Source organism: Lytechinus variegatus, chromosome 5 (assembly GCF_018143015.1).
Source record: "Lytechinus variegatus isolate NC3 chromosome 5, Lvar_3.0, whole genome shotgun sequence".
Lineage (NCBI taxonomy): Eukaryota > Metazoa > Echinodermata > Echinoidea > Temnopleuroida > Toxopneustidae > Lytechinus > Lytechinus variegatus.
The window spans coordinates 35,764,750-35,787,228 of record NC_054744.1 but is presented as its reverse complement, the minus strand read 5'-3'; the positions used below and the strand labels follow the sequence as shown (position 1 = coordinate 35,787,228).

Here is a 22,479-nt window from a genome sequence, read left to right as displayed (position 1 = left end):
TGGAGTGAAGGCCAAGTTAGTTCAAAATCGTAGCCAATCATACCATAATATAATAATAATAATAATAATAATCATATAGGGTATTTATATTGCGCACATATCCACCTTGTTAGGTGCTCAAGGCGCTCCTATATTACCCGGCTAAGCTAGGCGTTCATAGCGCACACAACTTTTTAAGGAATTACTTCTTACCGGTACCTATTTATAGTATCCCTAAATTAGACCTCAAAATAGCCAAACTGGAATAAAATTATTGGAAATGGTTTTACAACTAATTTGAGTAGGTATGGGTGTCAACATTTACCAAAAAAAGTTAGGAGGAATACCGGTTGGGGAAAGTGTTTTTTTTTCAAGGTCAAAGGTCAATGACCTTTTCATATATACCGTATAATGATATCTCTGAGATGGAAAGGCGCAGGTTGGTATAATGGTGTCAAAATGCACAAATTTTTACCAGAATATCAAATAAAATAAAATCAATTACCTAGCATGCACATTCACCGATGAAATTCAAGGTCAAAGCCTTTCAAAGGTCAATGACCTTTTTTACATTATATACCATACTGTATTCAATTCAATTCAATTCTTTTATTTCATTTCCATTCAAAACATAATACAAAGTAATATAAAACAATACAAATCAAATACAATTTTACAGAAGGGCATTCTTAATTCGTAAAAAAAACAGTATAATATAGAGCATAAATGGATATGGAAATGGAAATGAGGGGGATCCACTAAAAAGCAAAGCTTGTAAAATTGTGGATCCCCTTGGAAAAGAAGAAATTGTAATCGACTTACAATATCCGTACATGCATGTATTACAGGAAAGAAAAAGAGAAAAAGAAATCATATTGACGGAAACATAATAACTGAACAAATGCAAAGCTTTTCACACAAAGAGGTCTTCGTTGTAAAGGATATGTTGCGCAAGACAGGAAAAAAAACACAGAGATATAATGGTATAATGGTATCTCTGAGATGATAAGGTACAGGCTAGTGATCATGGTGTCAAAATGTACAGATTCTTACAAGAAGGTAAAATAGAATGAATGTGAGTACCTAGAATGGACATTCACCAATAAAATTCAAGGTCAAAGCTTTCAAAAGGTCAATGACCTTTTATACATTATATATACCATATTATATACTGGTATCTCGAAGATAAAACGGCGCAGGTTGGTGTTCTTGGTGTCAGAATACACAGATTCTTACAGGAAGATCAAATAAAATGAAATTAAGTATCGACAATGCACATTCACCCTTAAAATTCAAAGACAAAGGTCAATGTCCTTTTTGACATTAGATAATAATAATGGTATCTATAGTGATCTTGGTGCCAAAATGCAAAGATTTGTACAAGAATCTTCTGAAAATGGGTAGGATAGGTCTAACTCTCATGTCACAGCTAGCATCATCTGAGAGCATTTCCAAACAGCAGAGGGATGATGATGAAGTGAAGGCCATCATTAGAGCTGCATGTATATCAACTTCAACAAAGATGAATTCCCGTATTATTATTAATTACCTCTCATTGCGAGCTGCCAGAATCTCTTGAGATGCTAATGTTGCAGGACAAAACTTCATATCTGCTCTCTGCCGTACGTCACCCATGATGCTATTTCTACTAGGTATCAGTTTGTACAAGGATCATTTATTTTGGTCCAGAATAACTGAGTGTTATCATGCACAAATTAGGCATATGATATGATAATGAAATTCAAAAGGAGATAATAGCTTAAAAGTACACATCCATTGACCTAACAAAACTCCTACAGCACCACGTCCAGTTCTTGAGAATCACGCTATGCAACATATCAGCAATAATATAGACCCTGGTCTGATATCCCTTGACAGAACGTTATTATAGACTGTGGGATGGACAAGGAATATGTCTCTAGTTTTTCATTTCCGTGGGGCGGCAAATGCAACCACGGTCCTTGGACATGATAATATGTAAAATATTATGAGTGAATACATGCAACATGTTGCCATCGCTAAATTCTGCTCCTGACCTCAAAATTAAAATAATAATATGCGAAATCGTACCATTGATTCGACTGGAAATTCCGCCATTCACCCCATGTGTTAAGGACTCCCGCGAACGCGCGCAAGCGTGTACAATGCATGTAACCTCGTTCGCGTTTATTTTTTATTCGTTGTAGAATATACGATGGCGGATAAGATGTCGTCGTCTTCGTCGTGTTTTGACAGCGAAAATGACGATTTACCAATAGCAAATGTATGCTACATGAACGTCTTACCCAAGGAAAGAGGGCCAGTAAATTTCTTCAAGTAAAGAGCTAGAACAAATTTAAGCCTTTGCTGCATTCGTTGGTGTAGACTACCTGGGACTTCAGAATAAAAATAGTTATTCGTGCAGCAGAGAAGTTTGCGATTGACTTGCATGCAGCCCGGCCCATGCAGTGGCTTAACAGGGGCCGGGGGGCAAGCTGTCCCCCTGGCGGAGTTCACCGGGAAACTAAAAAAAAGGGAAAAGAAGAAAAGGGGGAGAAAGAAAGGGAAAAAAGAGGAAAGGGAGAAGGGAACTAAGAAAAAACATAAAAAGTGAAAACTGGAAAAGGAAAGAAAGAAGAACAGTTAGATTGTCATGAAAAAGTGATTTATTTTTTAAAAAATCGACTCGAGGTGTGCCCCCTCTTTTGAAAGTAACGCGGTACATCTATATTTATTTTGATCCATTCGGATCTTGCTGAAATGCTGGCCGGGCTGCATGCAAGTCAATCACAAACAGCTCTGCTGCACGAATAACTATTTTTATTCTGAAGTCCCAGGTAGTCTACACCAACAAATGCATTGATTGTAGCAATTGAGGTTAGTGACATATTGCTACAGAAAAATTAGTACCTTGATTTAGAGATATAAAATGCATATAAATGCTGCTACTTTAGACAACTGCAGCATTTTAGATTATATCATACATGATTTTTGTTTTACACTTTTGGCAATGCATTACTACAATATATATTAAAAAGTGCTATTTGATATCGATTTCACCTTGAATTTGTGTTTTGACGTCATCATTGGTCAAGGAATCAACTATTAAATTTGTGTTCATTTTCCATGCAGGTCAGTCTTTTTTCCATCAGAATCACTATATACAATGAAGTTATCAAGTTATCGACCTATTTACTTAAATTCCCTGACGTTATTGATATAGTTGATTGACTTCTAACCCTTGAATATATTTTCCAAGGCCGCCATCATTTATCCTTATTTCAGAGTGAAATTATTAAACATCCAAGTTTTCATTACAAATAGGTATCTTTCTTTCTATAATTCACAAATAAAATGTGAATATAATAATTATGAATTACTATCTTTTTTGGGGGGATCATGCATGGATGTATAAATATTTATTAACTTTTGACCTTTGACTCTGGATATCAAAGGTGAAGGTTAATTCTTTATGATTATTTTGTGCCTTTTCATCTTCTTGCAAAAATTGCTTTTTGACACCAAATCACCAACATGCAGCATTTTATTTCAGAGATACAATTATACAATATATAGCCTATAGAAATAGGTCTTTGACCTTGAACTTAATGGATTAATATGTATTCTAGGTACTTGATTTTATTTCATTTCATCTTCCTGTAAGAACCTCTGCATTTTGACACCAAGATCACCAACCTGCGACTTTTCATCTCAGAGATACCATTATACCGTATATAATGTAAAAAGGTCATTGACCTTTGAAAGGCTTTGACCTTGAATTTCATTGGTAAATGAGCATTGTAGGTACCTTATTTGATTTTATTTGATCTTCTTGTAAGAATCTGTGCATTTTTGACACCAAGATCACCAACCTGCGCCTTTTCATCTCAGAGATACCATTGTACCGTATATGGTATATAATGTAAAAGGGTCATTGACCTTTGAAAGGCTTTGACCTTGAATGTTTTTGGTTAATGTGCATTCTGGGGACTTAATTTTATTTTATTTGATCTTTCTGTAAGAACCTCTGCATTTTGACACCAAGATCACCAACCTGTGCCTTTTCATCTCAGATATACCATTATACCGTATATTATATATTTTAAAAAAGGTCAATGACCTTTGAAAGGCTTTGACCTTGAATGTTTTTGGTTAATGAGCATTGTAGGTACTTGATTTGATTTTATTTGATCTTCTTGTAAGAATCTGTGCATTTTGACACCATGATCACCAACTTGTAGTATTTTATCTGGGAGATACCATGATACAGTATATTTAAAAAGGTCATTGACCTTTGACCTTGAAAAAAAACACTTTCCCCAACCCGTATTCTTCCTAACTTTTTTTTGGTAAATGTCACCCATACTCAAATACTTGGGTAAATGACACCCATACCTACTCAAATCAGTCAAAAAACCATTTCCAATAATTTTATTCCAGATGGTTACTAATTATGGGATACTATTACCTCACCTGGGTTGAGTGCAGCACATTGTGGATCAGTTTCTTGCTGAAGGAAATTACGCCATTACCTCTGTTTCAAAGTCCGAAGACTAATCCACTGGGCCACAACGCTCCATCGTACGATTGCTATAGGTAATCGTACGATGATTTTGAACATATTCAATGTTTCATTATATTACATAGGTCATGTAGATTCGAATCAGTGATAGGTCAATACGCCATCACGTGACCATGGCTGCAAGGATCGCATTTGTTATATTCTAGGTTTTGACGTCACCTCAGGGAATATACCGCGTTGTATTTTCAATTGCGGCGTTATATCCACTAAGGTGACGTCACTCGCTGCATACAAGTTGCGCAACAAGGTAGTTGATGTACGCGCTAGTGTTAACGCGTCGATTGCATGAAGAACGCGCTTAATGTATTTTCAAAAAAAAATATTATGACGTAGATGGATCAGAGCAGTAGCAAGAATTTAGGGTTTGAGCCGGATAATGAATACAATTTCTGATGGCGAATCCACATATACTATATAATATAACAGATATTGCCTGGTCTATCGTTTTAATAAATAACATTTCAACTCCCCTCCAAAGCTATATTTTTTCCCTCGGGATAATATTTTCCCTCAGCGCTGCGCGCTTCGGGCAAAATATATTCCCTTGGGAAAAATATAACTCCGTCGGGGAGAGGAAATGTTATATTCAAACTCTAGGTAGGCAATATCTGTATAATATCATATTATTTGTATACATCTATCAAGATTAGATCGACGGAGAGTGAAATAGGATCTTTGTAGAGATCAAGAGCAGCGTAATAGCAACATTGTGAGGACGGGTATCAGTGGGCATTTATTCAGATCGGCTTGATGGCAAATTTTTTGAACTTGTTCGAAAATTCATGCCGATCTTCCCGACCAGAAAACGCCCATTTTGAATCGGGGGGGGGGGGGGGGGGGAGCAGGAAAAGCGTAAGCAACAGTACGGCGCAGTCGTGGAATGAGCGTAATCAGGTATTTCCTGGCGTACTAACAGTGGCACGCGGGGACGTAATGAATCTCCTGTTCTTTTGTAAATATTATATCATTGCAAACAATTTTTTGCTAACGTCCGGCAAAATTGTTTATTTTCCCCCGATCCTGCCCGATCTGAAGGTATGTTAAATCGTAGTGAAATCGGCAAAGTGAAACAGGAGCTTCCCCGATCAGTAAACACCATTTTTTTTAAACGAAAGGGAATCGGCAAAAGCGTAAAAGCCCCTTGAAGGCGGTCGAAGGGTGACGAATGGGGAAAATGCACGAAACGCACACGAAATCAAATAAAATTTCCGTCGAATAGCAAAAGTGCGATGAGGGACTATGCGCGACAATGACACACGAACAATGAACGAACAATTACCACAGACTAAATAAGAGATGCGAATTCAAACAAATGACCAATGTTTTTTAATTCGTCGGGAAAATTTAATTATGTTCAAAATTTCCGCGCGAATTGGAATCGCAGCTGTTGGTTCAGGAGGTGTACGAACCCAAACAGGAAATATGATTTTCTATCAGTTATACCATTGAAAACGATTAAAAAATGTCTTTCGCCAGCCATCGCAAGGCATATTTCAGGCAATTCGGTATAGGTGTGAGGGGACCTTAAAGGGTTCATTTCCCCCGATCCTGACTGATCCGAAGGTTGCCAAATTGTAGCAAAATCGGCATAGTGGGACAGGGCATTAAATTCTACTACGGTTGATTTCAAAATCGGGCCACACCAATCGTACGGTGTGAGGTGGCCTTCACACGATAGGGCCTATACAGCATCGGAAATCGGCCTATCAAATTATACCCGTCCGCAAATCCGGGGTTTTATATTGTCAAAACTAAGTTAGTAGGGCCATCTTGCCATTTTTAAATCACCTTTCGGAGATTCCTTTTCCTATATATATAGTTATATAATTTTTTTGGAAATGCACGAGGTACAACGCAATGCGTCAGGAACTATAATATCTTCATTAAATACTCATAACATTGCAGACATATCCAGCATTATTATACTCCAGATTATATTTCAAAACATCGGGTGAGTGTATATAACAAGGAGCATATTGCCAGATATTTATTTCATGGAGACTCTGTTTGACAACTTACCCCCAATCATGCTACGCTTAATAACTGGGATTATTATAAATTACGAATGCATTGCTAGACAGGCTTATCGTAATACTTCTAATCACCTAATGGCAGTAGTGATTATGCTGCTTGCTGCATGTTCTAAAAGAAAAACAAACAAAAAAAGAAGGGGGAAAAGCACGTGATTGATTAGACATGGTCTAATGCACGTTTCTTTCTGAGCTACGTTAATTATGATGATGATGAAATGATAATTATGAAAATCGTTATGGGCTTTTCGATTAGCAGGTGGATTCTATTGTGTTTTTAGATATAACTTTACTCTTTTTTCTGGTTCTCTTTTATTTTCATTGAAAGACGATTGCAATTTGCTTCGACAAATTAAAGGTAGCATGATGATGATGATAATAATAAAAACAACATCAACAATAACAGTAATAGTAATAATGACATTCCTATTGCGCCCTTTGATAGAAAGGTACAAACCACATTACATAGAGATGAAAAGGTATTTTTATCAAAACACAACCAAGTAAATTCCAATGAAAATTTAAGAAAAATGAAAGATCAATACTGGCAATATAATGGCAATAGAAAGATATATTGGTCAGCTTTTTTTATTCTATACTCACTGCATTAATTTTTCAAATCTAATGTTCTTTAATCCATTTGCTTTTGTATACTTTTATTTTGAATTACGTTAAGGCAAACATATATATTGTAATTCCTAAGTGAACAGTTAACCTGAAAAATGTCTTTTTAAATATACACTCATTTACCGGTACATTATTCTAACATTCATATTTTCTTTTGTTAATAATTCCAAATCTTATTAGGTTTCCTTTTTTTACTGCTTATACACTGTGAAAAAATTGGGCAATATTTTACCCAATATTTTGCCCAACGTTGGGCCGATAGTCAACCCTACCAACTACTGGGCAATATTTTACCCAACGTTGTTGGGGCATTAATGTGCCCAACTGTTGGGTAATATTTTGAACTACATTTGGGGGGACATTAATTTGCCCAACTTTTTAATAAAGTTATTAACCCAACATCTGGGCAAGGCCTACACTCACTTCGTGTACCTGGTCCGTGTCGATCCGGAGACCTTATCCGAAAGTGCTTTGCATGCACAATAACGCTGCATACAAGTGCAAGTGCATATCTCAAGTGAGTGAAGCAAAAACAAAACAGCGTCAGATATATGTCATGTATGTAGGCCTATTCTGACAAATTCCTTACAAATTATGCTTAACGTAAAGTCCAAAATAAAAAAAATTAAAAAAACGTTTAAGCAACTCATCTATGAAAGATTCAGCGAGGCTCCCCAGCCCCCAGTCATCTAGAAGCTCCTCCATATCTTATCGACCGTGTGTAGCATGCTGCAAGCGCAACTCGTGATCGTAAAGTTTCGCAACATTTACCACTCAGCAGGGCAATTACTAGCCCAACAATTGGACATCTGTATTTTGGCAGCGGCAGAGTAAAAATTTGCCTAAGTATTGGGCACATAATGCCCAACAAAACAATAACAAACGTATATATTACCCAACAAAAAATGACCAACGTAAATTTACTCTTTTTTTTCACAGTGTACATCTTTTCCCAATACAATGTACTTCACTTTAAAGTTTATATTTACCTGGCCAATTTAAATGTATATCTAAATACCAATTTACTACAACTTCTTTAAGTTGTCCGGTAATTATGTTTCTAATCACACTATATTTGATTGTTCTTATACATGTCAATTTCAATATGCTTTTTCTATATGAATGATTGTTTGTATTAATATAATAATCTATACATGTTTTTATTCTTGGGGTGTTTACATACAAGTCCAGTTCGGGGAGGATAGCCTGCGGGCTCAGTACAGTAATTTATTTAACTTTTTCCTTTTCCAGGCAACCGGGATTTGTTCTGTAAACATCTCTTTTCACTTTGTAATTGTATATTCTCTTGTAATTGATTGTACACTTTTTTTTTGAAATGCCGCATAACAAAAAATAATAATATACGATGTACAACACAACCAGGTACAACATGATAAAAATCATGCAACATTTCTTTTTAACTGCCCTTCACTTCTAAAATAGAGAGCATTATGCCCAGTGGAATATGATTGATAATCTTATGAATCTGTCATACATTTGATTATTATTATTTTTTCTGTGCAGAGTTTAATACTTTCATTTTAGGTTCATTGATGAAACTTTACAATAAACATTACATTGATCGAAGGTAAACATGATTGAACGGTAATAAAAATCCAATATTTTCTTACCTTGCCTCCAAGTCTGCCCTGGTTAAGTACACGTGATCACCCCGTATCCATGGAAATGATGGGCACATTCTCTTTATGACCCTGAATAGCGAATACATTTGCTCATGCGCAGCCTTTATGTAGTATGGGCATTTGTACCTGCAGTTCTGGCGGAACACAACTCACTTTGTACCAACTGAAGACAGCGAATCAAAATGGTAAACATCTACTGTGAAATATTTATTTCGGTTTTAAACTATCACAAGAATATGTTTTGATGTTTTAACAAAATATTTCCGCCGTGAAATATTGATATTTTGTATTTTTATATTGTTTTTCTGGTCTGGAAACCTGATGTATTAAGGAGCCCCCTGCCCCCCTCCCCAAAATAAATTTTGAGTGAATCTCCATCTTATGAACATCGAAATAGATTTTATTTATTAGGGTCGTTTTTACGTACATCCAGGTTTATAACACCAGAGAACATTAAAGGTGCCAAAATCACATTTGCGCTTCATCAGTGTTATTTCAAAGAATGTCACCGTGAAATAAATGCTTAACTTTCACAGAGGGAGATGCATTGGAGTTATTCGGACGTTGCTTTTGCCATCGTTTCCTGCTTATTGTTGGGTAAATATTATTTTGCTATATATCATTTCATTTCACTACAATTATTTAAATCTTGTTTCATATTATTCTTTTCAGCTATATTAAATTTTATTCATCTTCTAATCACCTACCTGCATATAAACTGGAAATATTCAAAAATTAATGACAATTCTACCGTAGTTAATAGGGGAATAGGATTCTGATTCTCTGCATTTTGTCATAATAAGCAATATATTCAATATGACCACTTAAATTTCTCATCATGAAGCTCAATTTACCTCCCTTATTTTTGATATGATATACTCGTCTTCGATGCATTGTTCCCACGGTAGGCCAATTGCACACATAACACTGCAGCGTACTATTCACATTTGCATATGACTATTCGTCTTTCATTTTCTTCAGAAAATGGATATAATGCAATTGTCAACGACATGAATTTATCTTATCATATAAATATGTGTTGTATTTGTGTTTCTTTGCATGTATATATTGTTATGAATATTCTATGACGGAAATAAACAAACACACAAATTACAAGGAAAGTTTTGGATCTTAAAAGTCAAAATCAAATGGGCGCTTTGAAATGGTGAGGATATGTTCATGCTCAGAACTAAATGAAAGGATCTCTCAATAGCATTTCAAAAATATCCATGTGTTAAAGTCTGAGAAGATATACTGATTCTTTTGCAATGAGCACTTAAATAGTCATAAATGCACAAATTGTGTTTGAGAGCTTCTGAGATGAAGAAAATAAACAAAACTGTAAAAGCAGTGTTTATTTTTTAACAACGCTGTTTACTATACGAACATTACAGTAGTTGATGATACAAAGTTTTACTGTTTGGAATCTTAAACAACAAAGTTTATTTCTTATTACTTAATTCTCGATGACTTCAGCATGGTTGTTTTAACTGTTAAACACCAACTGTAAGGTTTATATAGTAAATACCGTCGTATAATATTTTAAGCAGCGGTTTTACCATGAAACTGATCTTGATCTACCTCGTTTCGAAGAAGCATGTTATGAAGAAATAATCAATATTTCTGTAATTCAATGTCTCCTTAATTAGACGCGTTTAATCTAAATGACAAAATGCATTTAGAAACAAGGGATGGGAGGACCAAGTTGTTATTAAGATGGATGGTCTCATAAAAACCAGGTATTGTTACTGTGACGTTATGGGATACATAAATAAATAACTTTACGAAGCCCCTTCCCCCAAAAAGTGAAAAGAGAACAGTCATTTCGCCTATATGAACAAATTCTTTTATTAATTGACCACAGCCCAAACTGTAGTCGGTGAAACCAGCAAGACAAATTGTACGGACGGCCTAGGCCTAAATTACACCTTGCCAATGTTCACTGAATGTAAGAAGAGACTGAATCCCGCTGGAATAATGGTTAAAACAATCCCGAAGATTATCCCTGCCCTTTCTTACAATGACGGATGTCGCAACGGAAGGGGAGCATTTGATATGGTCTTTGGAAATAGAGTCTGCAGATTTCCAGGTATTGATACTATGATAACATGCTTTTTTTCTTTTTTTACCTTTGCTAAGTATAAAAAATAATGGAAATTGGCTTTTGCACGGTACTGAGGTCTACATTTTGAACCAATGAAGGAGAAGTCCCCCCAAATGATTACGAAAAGAAGAGTACAGCTATTTAATCGAAACGGAAGTAAAATAAGAAAGTAATGATACAAAACTCACCCTATTGTCACAAAACGGTTATATGAACAGCGTTGATGATAAGAGAGCTGATGATGCCAGGGTGTCAATATTACTTTTGTACTCTATCATGAGAATACTTGTTGGCGCTTAGTAAAAAAAATGTAATACAGGCCCTGGCTACGAATGAATTTTTAAATAAAACATTGATAATACCACTCTTTTTGCTATTACTACAAACATCCAGCACACTTGAATTTTTCATTTTAGAGGATCATTTAGACGTCGCAACTTGATAAATCTATTTTTTCCCCGGAATGTTATACTTCGAACACTTCCTACCCCTCCCCCCAAAAAAGTGAAAATGAGAATGAAAATCTTAATTATTGTTTTACCCTATTTGTTGATCATTAACAGATTGTGACCAACACCCTTGTAAAAACGGCTGGTGCGAGGAGACTATAACGGGTTACGTGTGCCACTGTTCAACTGGATACACAGGGATACACTGTGAGCAAGGTGAGATAAATTAACTTTATATACTTAACAGAGCGGATAGAGTAAAATAGGTCCAAAAATGTAGGCCTTCGAAATCAACACAAAGTAACGTTATCAAAAAGATGTAGTCATCAAGTTTATGGTTTTATGACATTAAACGTATAAATTTAACTTCGTTCGCATTTACCCACAAACGGGTACCCTAATCAGAAACACTATATTGGAATTAAGGACACCCTCGAACCGTGGACTGCCCACGACTGTGCATGCACTCTAAAAAACACTGAGTAAATGTTTACCCAATATGGGGTAAATTAGGGAACATGCATGTTTGCCTTGTATTTTTTTACCCCACATTGGGCTATTTCACAACGCAACATCGCAAAAATATTTTTACCCAACAAACATGCCTGTTCCCATTTTACCCAATATGGGGTGCACCTTTTTTTAGAGTGTGGCAAAATAGAACAAAGCAACTTATTAGAAGCGGTAGGTCCACGGTTAGCTGCGAATGACTTTTCACACACCAAGCAGAGGAAGTATGTACATTTAGCAAGTGGAATTTTTATTTACACAGGTCCACATTTGGCCGATTTCGGATCAATTTTAAAGTCCACGGCAGTTGTAAGTATGTGTGTGTCTCCAGAACGTGGTATATTGCGTGCTGGAAACTTTTGCAATTTGCGAGTGTTCGTTTGGGCTTGCATGGTTATTTTGTTTTTCGTTATTTTGGGAATCGTTGACAGGTAAGTTATCGCGCTGCTGACAGAATCATTAATTGGGACCTTTCGCAATCTTCACCGACGCTAATTTTGGGGTCCCCTTACACAAAAGTTATCGCTTAATCATACACTTGATTTTTAAGATTGATTGTACATTATAGTCAATAGAATCAAACGTAGAAAACTGCTGTACGATCAATGCTAAACTTTGTGTTACAGGGGGGTTACAGGCCCTACAGATCTGCTTTTCGTGTGCAAAATCCTTTCCCGCGACACCCGCACTATACATACATGTATATTATGACTGATGGCTGGAGATATTCGAAATGCAGGACCTAAAATAGATTATGACATGGATAAGAAAGTGGTTTTTCAAACAGATCGAGTACATATTGAATGAGGAAAAACTTACTGAATGAACGCTTAGATATAGATCATTACAGTCCATCGAATCGATATTGCATTTAATGTGGATTATTGGTGGATCACTGGCAATTGATTTCATGGGTCAGATCAACCTCTCTAGCCAAAACCATTTCTGTACACAGCATATACATGTACAATACGTTTAAGCACGGACCCTATAGGGTCCATGGTTTGAGCTAACGGGTTTCTTTGTTCTATTGTGTACGCCTTCTACACAAACGATATGCCTCTAGCACACGATGTAATGGGCATTATGTTTTACTTTCCCCAGAAATGGGGATTAGATTCAAATTCCGGGGGGACCACTTCCATTGATGAGTGGATACCAGGCGCGACAATGGAGTTTCGAAAAGCACCCTAAACAATGGAAGTAAGTCTTTTTCATATTATGAAAATGCATCTCTTAATTAGTATTTGGATTGTGACACCCTACAAGTATTGGATATGTCAGTATCCCTTTTTCAGCATTTTAAACATCGTTTTGACACCCTTATAACGCTACATAGGTCTATATACGTAATGTACTTGCCCACTCTGTCCCCTTTTACGCGTGGTTGCTCTTGGTATCCACTAATCAATGGAAGTGGGCCCCCCGGGCGGCCTCTCGAGCTCTAGGAGGAATCAAATGTGGCTTTGGAAAGTCGTCCTCAATCGGATATATCGCTGTTACCATAGTAGCAACCAGAATTTTGCACACGAAACGCTTATTGAACGTTTCCGTCGCAGATGCGAAATGAAAAAAAAATCTCATTTCACACAATTTACATTGCCGGCTAGAGTTTTACGACGGGCCCAAAAAGTCTCTTCCAAAATCAACTACCGTTGTAAATTAGCGGCCGCGTCCTCAAACGAAAGGTCGGGAATGACAAACAAACACAGACCTTGTTCATTCAGTACTTTTATTTATTCATAATTCATCCGTGGATGACGCCCCGGCCTCAAAATTCTCATGACCATGAACCTGATGAAGACATCCCGGTAAATAATGTTAAACAACTTCAAACTGTATATAAACACAGCAGGAAATTTTTAAGACCTGTTTTGTAAACTCTTTGTCGAGACCAAATCAGAATGGACAAGATCTTGAACATCTTGATCTTGAAGTGACTGGATCTTTTCAGAAAGGTTCTAGCTTTAGAACATGCGTTTAGAGGTTTCCTTTAAACTTCTCCAGACATAGAATAATTCGGAGTTACAACTAGTTGTATTCGTAAAAAAAAACAGATATGGTTTGTCTGTAACATTTTGTTCTATTTTGTATGTAAAATGTGCACACTGTCTTCATGGTCTTATATAACGTAAACCATTGTTTCGCAACAGATTCAAATTTAAATTCAAACAAACCACTCCCGACTACGACCGCTACAACCACCACCACCGCGACCATCAGTACTGCAGCCGCCATCATTACCACTACCACTTCCATGACCCCTCCCCAGATCGGTAGGTATTTCTAGAGAATATGGATGCTAAAAAATCTTTATTTTGCCAGTTTTTTCTTTATTCTTGCGTTCATCGTTTTTTTGTACTTTTGGTACGATATTAACTCAAAATTTCTTCAATCAATAATTATCATGCACGTTCCATCAATCATGAATTTTATCAGGTGTAAAATTGAGGACAAAATCTAATCAAGTTTGTAATGTCTAGTTATTGCCTAGGTTAGTAGATACTCAGTAAAAATCAGCAAAACTCTTGGAAAATTCCAATATGCATGACCCAAATAAAATTTAGCATATAGCGTATGAAATATGTAAAACAGTGTAAAAAAAAATCTTTTTAAATCTTCGAATAATAATTGTATAATAAATAAATATGAATGAGCATATAAAGCAATTACATCTGTATTTTTTCAGAGCCCTCGGTGAAGATATTCTTTTCGAACCACACCTCGAGCATCATTACTGGGGACCTTACCGATGAACTAGTGTTATCTTCCTTCATGTCCTTCGAAGCTTCTGGTCGGCCATCGGATTTAGAGTACGACTACGTTTCTGGAAAGATATACTGGTTAATTTGGCCAGGGACGCTTTATAGATCTGATATAAATGGAACATCCAGCGAAATGGTCTTACAATCAAACGATTCAAGTAAGAAATTTACATAATATTTAGACCGATTGAGGTCCCGTAACACAAAGGTCAGCGATTAGTCGTATGATTGATTTTTCACATTTAATTGTACACTGTAGTCAATGCAATCAATATTAACAAGTTTTACGATCATGACTAAGCTCCGTGTTACAGCAGTGCCGTAATGAGCCAAATAATTTTAAGAGGTAGGGGGAAAATGTCTACAAAAAAGCTAAAGCCTCCATCTACCGAGCAAAAAAGTTAGCATTTTGATAAAAAAAATGAATTTTGCCAAAAATTTCGACATAATTATTCAGAAGAATAAAATATTCTGACTCTTATCCTCTTTATTTTCCCCTCCTTTTCTTAATCGTGAAACCGGGGGGGGGGGGGGGTCCATGGCATCAAACCTTCACCCATCTGTAATAGTGGAACAGATGATCAAAATGACTTACATGTATGATATGGCGCTGTATAGAATTGATATTCATATTTATATTCTATCTAAGTTTAGGATAGCCATTTGGAATGTAATCGCTGATCTGGCTATTTTGCTTAACTGAGCTCGCTCGGCAAGGTTAATTGATGTAATTGATAGGTTTATACTGCCGAAATATTTACAAAATATTCGAGTAGGCATACATGTACGAGCCATAACGTTTTTGATCACCAAATTTGCGCGCGACCGAGTTGACAGTAAGAAATTGGGAATCTGTACGGTACAATCAGAGTATGCAGCCTGTTGCATAAAACTTATTACCGGCTGTGAAAACTCCGGTAAAACTTTGGTCTGATTTCTGCCATTGACTTTAACACAGCTCAATAACTCAGGTAAAAAATTGTGAGATATGTCTGCTCTTCATGAACTTCTAAAATCAGTCCTTAAAATGTCCCTTACTGTTCAGAATATCAACATTTTTCAGCTCGCGCTTCGCGCTCGCATCATTTGGTTAGTGAAATACGTATGGTCCCGTGAATTCCTACAAACAAGCCAAAATTGCCCCTCTTTATGTCTGAATTTCCTAAATTTGGCAGCTCGTGCTTCGGGTCGCAATATTTGATTAGTGAGATGCGCATGTTAATCATGATTAAAATGACTACAAAAAGTGCTTCATTATGTTTACATGTAATTCTAACAAAATCAGCAAGTGCACTCGCATTAGAGGACTATTGTGAGATATGTATACTCTTAATGGATTCCTTAAAAAAATAGTTCTTAAAATGTCCCTGTTTGGGGTCAATACACACACAAATTTCAGCTCGCTCTTCGCGCTCGGATTGGTACGAGACAGGTACGCATCATGATAACAACAATTTGCTTATAATGTACCTTTTCATGTATTTATTTAAAAGATTTTCAGCTCACGCTTCGCGCTCGCACTATTTGATCAGTGAAATAAATATCCGTTTAGTGGCACAGTCTTTAAAATGTCTCTATTAGGTCAGTTTACCTGGCAAATGAGCACGCTTCACGCGCCCACTTAGTGACTCAAAATTTTTGCTGGTGCCCCCCAATGCCGTGACCCACGGTGCACCACGGCGAGTCATATGACCCAGAATATGTTGTAGCAACACATAAGAGATGATATGAAACATGGTCCGATGCATTCATTTTGGGGGCAGATTTTCCCTTTCTGTTATCATTTTCAAATTAGTAATTTATCCAATGACCTTGCTTTGCATAAATGTTTTGCTTCCGTTGTCACGATTGGGGAGGTGATATCACCATACCCATTGAAATAATTGTCACCTTTTTTGTGAGGCTATTCATAATGACTTGCTGATTTCCAAAGGAAAAAAAAGGAAAATGTAAATCTACTCGAAACATCACTGGAAATGTATTATGGATACTTGGATTTGAATTTGAACATTCTCCAGTGATAACAATAAGTATGGGACTTAGATTGGGATGTATAATGCATTTTTAACATAATAATCATGGCAATGCGACATTCTGTAAACGCTTTTATCTCTTTGCTGAATACAGAAGTGTGGAATTTCTCAATTGCTAGGAAAATGAGGATTCTCTTTCTGTACTTCGGGGGATCTAGGAACATAACATCAATGTCCATTGAAAACGGGACCGTTGATCCCACCACCAAGAGGGATGTTGTTACTAATCTCATTAAACAACCAGGCGCCATGATGTTTGACGATGAGCAAGGGTAAGAACTTAAAATCAAGTATGTTTGCATGGTCTGCTTATTACTCAATTTACATTTTTTGCACCAATCATGCCTATTTGATTTCAAACATATATGTCATTATTTTGATGAATTACATTTAATTACTTGTTAAAAGGACAAGTCCACCCCGACAGAAAGTTGATATGAATAAAAAGAGTAAAATCCAACAATCATAACACTGAAAATTTCATCAAAATCGGATTTAAAATAAGAAAGTTATGACGTTTCAAAGTTTCGCTTAATTTCACAAAACAGTTATATGCACATCCTGGCAGGTATGCAAATGAGGGGACTGATGACGTGATCCACTCACTATTTCTTTTGTATTTTATTATCTGAAATATGAAATATTCTGATCTTCTCACCCATGTCATTTGAAATCGAGCTTTATTCCTCCCTGAACTTGTGGAATTAAAATTGTTTAACATTATGTAGTTCAGTCAAGTTTTACATTATTGTCAATTCTATATAAATTGAAATATTGTATGATTCAAACAATAAAAAAACAAAAGAAATAGTGAGTGATGGACATCATATACTCTCGCATTTGCATATCACTGAGTTGTGCATATAACTGTTTTGAGAAAAATATGCGAAAGTTTAAAATGTCAGCTTTCTTATTTTACGTCTGATTTTGATGAAGTTTTCAGTGTTGTGCTTGTTAGATTTTTCTCTATTTATTCAAATCAACATTTTTCTGGGGTGGACTTGACTTTTAAGTAAGTTTCCATATTTCCTTTAATGAAATAAATAATGGACCGTATTCTCCAATCTGCAATCTTTGCTACGATTGATCGAGAGTGTATTCCAATTTACACAGCAAAGAGATCATGTATGTGGATGGCTTATATAGAACCCAATAGTTTCACCGAATTATATTTGGTTGTTTGATTAGATTCTTAATAGGATGCTGTGGTAGATGGAGAGGAAAATCAAAATTGCATACAATAATCATTATTAAAAAGAATGCTGCCCGGCGAAAAAAACACCAGTCTTTCGGACCTTCAATATTCTCTGCCCACCATTATGCCCACAAAATATCAAGATGATGTTTTCAAAGACAAAATCCATATGCTATTGTTCGAAATACATGTACTATGATATCTGAAAATAGAAGTACTCCGAAAATTGATTTCGCCAATTGCAATTGATCGTTAGCCCAATCGCAACTTTGCGTTAGGGAGCACGCCTGTAATCATGGTAATACGAGCTACGTGGGGAAGGTTGATGCAGAGGTTATAGGTTCGAGCTCTGATCACGTCATTCTAATGGTGACGTTAAAGTACGATCCCAAGCGTAAATAATCACATTTGACTGACGTCTGACAAAATTCAATTACACACACACTAAATCAAACTAATGATTTTCACGTTTTAGTTATTTGTATGCTACTCTGAGAACGTCCATTGTGCGTATTCATATACCTTCATCTGGTGAGGTCGAGGTAGTCTATGAAAACTCCGAAGCAACAGGCATCAACAGAATAAAAATCGATTTTACTAGTAAGTCATCATTTCATTTTGCTTTTCACTTGGACATTTCAAACTGAATACCTTCCATATACCCTCTTTAGCCTCTTATCAGAGGAAGTACACACGAAAAACTGTAGTAAAATGGGGCAACTTGATCTAATGAGTTCCATGAAATGAGAAGGGTGTTGTAGCCGACTGAGTTATCAGTCATGTTAAGGACGTTTCACGGTTAAAATGACATCCATGTAATTTTTCACAAAATTTTCACAGAGTTACTTTCGCACCTGAATATTTCTAATATGCAAAGCAATAACATGGGTTCAGGTGCTTAATTTGTCCTGTTATTGATCTTTGAAGTTTTAGAAGTTCTCTAGAATTGCGCATTTAAAACAATTGGGAATGTTTAGACTCCACGAGATCACTACGATGAGATTCAACCTTTATTACTGAGTCAAAATCCAAGTAAATTCCTTCAAATTTTGCAGCATAGTTCACAATTGTGTACTAAAGATAAGAAACAAATACATTTTGCTATTCATTTGCCTTTTTAAGACTAGCAGCACCTTCAGATGACAAAAACATAATCTCCAAAAGTTGACATTTCTATAACAAATTTCGAGAAGTACAATAAATGCTGCATTTTATATAAAATGCATGTCATTTTCACCACAATTTTGCAAGATTGTAGAAGAAGGTGTACTTAAGGAGTGTAAACATTAACAAACAGGGGTCCGTGTGCTTATTTTCAAACTATCAGCACTTTTGGTGAAGCAAGTGTCCTCAAACACCCCCACAATGCGCCAAAGGCTTTAATGAGGAAAAGTTCCAAAGCACTATACCATTATTCAAACTCGATATATTATTCATCATGCTTTGCAGCACATTTATGCATTATTTGCTAATTATAAAACTTTTATTGGAAATGAATCATAAAGAAAAATAACAATTTTAAAACTAATTCATTTGTTTTACCAGTTAAGTTATCATTTTGAAATAGAAGAGAATGTAAAATCTAGAGAACCGTGTATCTCCCTCCAGGAATGGAGGCAAATGTTAAAGAATGATGTTAATGCATTATTTTGAAATGAAAGAAATAAAGAACACCAGTAACGGTTGTTTCACAAAAAATGAACTACTTAGCAGCTCATATTTATTTATTTATTCATTTATCTATTGCAGTATAAAATAAAGATAACCAATAAATGAATAAAAACTTTAGAGTTAAAGAACGCAGAAATTGTAGTAACATTTAAAAACATTGGCCCTAGAGTATTTCAGGTATTTTTAGCTTTATAAATAACACATCGGATGTGCAGTTAGAATGAAGATCATTTTTGAGAATTCACTACTACCTATAGCTAATTAATCACTTGTTCATCCATTGTGACGAAAATGCGCATAGCATGAAATCTGCGCAGATCATGACAGTCTAAAACGCAACTAAAACGCGCAAAAGTCTAATACCTTTCAAAATGTCTAACATACGAATGGGTCCTTATATAGTTCTACTCCCAAACATTGAAAGTCCATGTTTTTTTCCTACACCATATAGATGTAAAGGAATATATTTCAAGTTAAAACATTTGAAACAAGGGGTCTATGTGCTCGTTTTATCAGTTTCCAAAGTATTGCGAGATGACTTGAAACAGCCCAAAATGCGCCGAAACCAAAGAAAAGTCGGATAATACCGTCTAAAATGCGAATGGTTCCGTGGTCTCGTTCTCAAACATTGAAAATCCACGCCATTCTCATCATACTTTACACATAGATACTCTAGCACCTGAATATTCCAAATATGGAAAAAAATATAAACATGGGTCAACGTGCTTGATTTTTTGCTATATATTTTCAAAGTTCACTCAAAATGGATGTTCTTAAGAATTGCGCATTCTTAGACCTCACGAGATCACAACAATGAGTTGAAAGTTCTATAACTCAGTCAAAATCCATAAAAATTTCATCAAATTTGAAAATGTAACTAATAATTAAATTCTTTAGATGGATAATCTATTTATATTACTATTAAATGTTTGTTCTTTTAATTCTAACACCACTCTGGCGCGAAAGATAAAAAAAAAACTCAACCTCAAAAATGTGAAATTTCAATTACGAACTTATATAGTACAAGAAATGCTGTACTTTATTCAAAACCCATGCTATTATAACCAAACTTTGCAAAGTTGTAGGGTAAGTTATACCTAACGAAGCAAACCGTAAAAAAATAAGATTATGTGTTTATTTTCAAACTATCCGCACTTTAATCACAGCAAATGTGCTTTTTGAAACACACCAAAACGCGCCAAATCTTTGTATAACTACATGTATGAGTAGGAAAAATTCCAAACAACTCTACCATTTTTTCAAACTCGGGGTCATATTCGTCATATTTTGCATGCAGCACTACAGAGTAAAGTATTTTGAAATTGTTGAGGAATTAAAAAAATGTCCATGGAATAATTCCAGTTTATTAGCTTCATAAAATAACGCATCGGATTTGCAATTACTGCAGATAAGGGGAAATCAGCTCATATCTACCGCTGATTAATCACTTGTCCATCTATTATGACGTCAGCGCTCAGAGTGTAAAATATGCGCAGATCATAATGCGCACAGACCTAACCTTGGCACGTCCTTCAGATGATATACTCGAAGTTCGCTGCTTTATTGTACTTATTATTATGCTTAAGATGAAATGTATGTACATACACATTAAAAACTTGAGTGCTCTCCTCTTTTATATAAAAGAAAAGTTGGGGCGATAATATATCCCTGGGGACTACCAAATGTATGTTGCACCCATCTATGCGGAATAAGATCTGCCTACTCCAATGGACCATTGCTATTGGACAGTGTGACGTATTGAAACATTCTTGCTACCCAAAATATTGCAAAGTTTTATGAATTATGTAATACCATTTTCAATTAAATCACATGTCCTTAGTTGGTTGAGTATCGTCTGTATTCTGTTTATTTCATTTCCTGGACAAACTTTCTCTGATTGACAGGAAATGTCCGACGGATCTTCTTCATAGACTTCCGCCGGAAGAAGACTTTCTACAAGGACGTTGACCCGTCCGATACATCAAGCGCCACTGAATTAACGGAATACATACCCTATCCTCAGAACATGACCTTGAATGACATTGGCTTTTTCAATGGTGTGATCTACTTGACACACGGTATACCATCAGCGGGCGTCAGTACGATGAGAGATTACGACCAACCAAATCGATCATATCAGTTCCAGGAAACGCATCACTTTAGTCCTCTTCGTTTAGAAATTGCTGTCATTGAAGATTGATTTAATCAACTTGTACAGTTTAATGATGTTGATCACGATAGTATGATGACGATGTTTTTAAATCTAATAAAAGCACACGTGTTCAGCACTCTGTTAATGCAAATCACACTAGGCCTATGTAATAGACCCCAAATCGTGCATATCAAGATAAATGATTTACATACTGTAACGAGCCAATTACCTTCTCCTTCCCTATTTTCAGGTATAACTCCCTAACCTTTATTTCTTATATAGCTCCTCTGTGTTTCCATCTTCCCTCTGTCTCTCTCTCTTCAAACTGCTTCTTCCAGGTGAATTACGATTCGTATATCTTACTATCTTAAAAACTGTATTTTCTTACAGTTATTCTTGAACATTGAGCTATATCAATCCATGTTACAAGACTTTGACAATAGGTGAATTTGCCTTGTACAGATTTACCTGATTTCACAGGTACGCTAAGTATCGGTCTCTTGACTGTCAGAACTTAACAGTTTAACAGTGGAGACCTCTTTCTATGGACTCTTTCGTTTAGATATTCAATGAAATGTATACAGATGAGTGTTTACTAAAGAAGTGAGACAGGTGTCATTTTCTATATTAAGGATGTTATTTCTTGAGTGTCGGATTTAACTCGCGCATTGTGCGTAACGTCACACTTACTGTTGGTACTCAACGGCTAGATAAAGTGATGTTAGATGTGATTAAAATTGGAATTATTGTTGTGCGAATA

General features: G+C 35.9%; 1 protein-coding gene across 1 annotated transcript; it reads left to right on the top strand.

Moving 5' to 3' along the window:
• Positions 1-10,817: 10,817 nt before the first annotated feature.
• On the top strand, positions 10,818-22,479 carry LOC121415435. Its single transcript, XM_041608638.1, has 7 exons — positions 10,818-10,929; positions 11,508-11,609; positions 14,057-14,179; positions 14,593-14,826; positions 16,796-16,973; positions 18,372-18,496; positions 21,472-22,479. Exons 1-7 carry the CDS (start codon positions 10,818-10,820, stop codon positions 21,765-21,767), a joined length of 1,170 nt encoding a protein of 389 aa, XP_041464572.1. The 3' UTR covers positions 21,768-22,479.

Coding starts and splice junctions, on each gene's coding strand:
- LOC121415435 (XM_041608638.1), top strand. CDS start 10,818: ATGGTTAAAACAATCCCGAAGATTATCCCTGCCCTTTCTTACAATGAC. Junction 10,930..11,507: donor TAGAGTCTGCAGATTTCCAG/GTATTGATACTA, acceptor GATCATTAACAG/ATTGTGACCAACACCCTTGT. Junction 14,827..16,795: donor CTTACAATCAAACGATTCAA/GTAAGAAATTTA, acceptor TGCTGAATACAG/AAGTGTGGAATTTCTCAATT.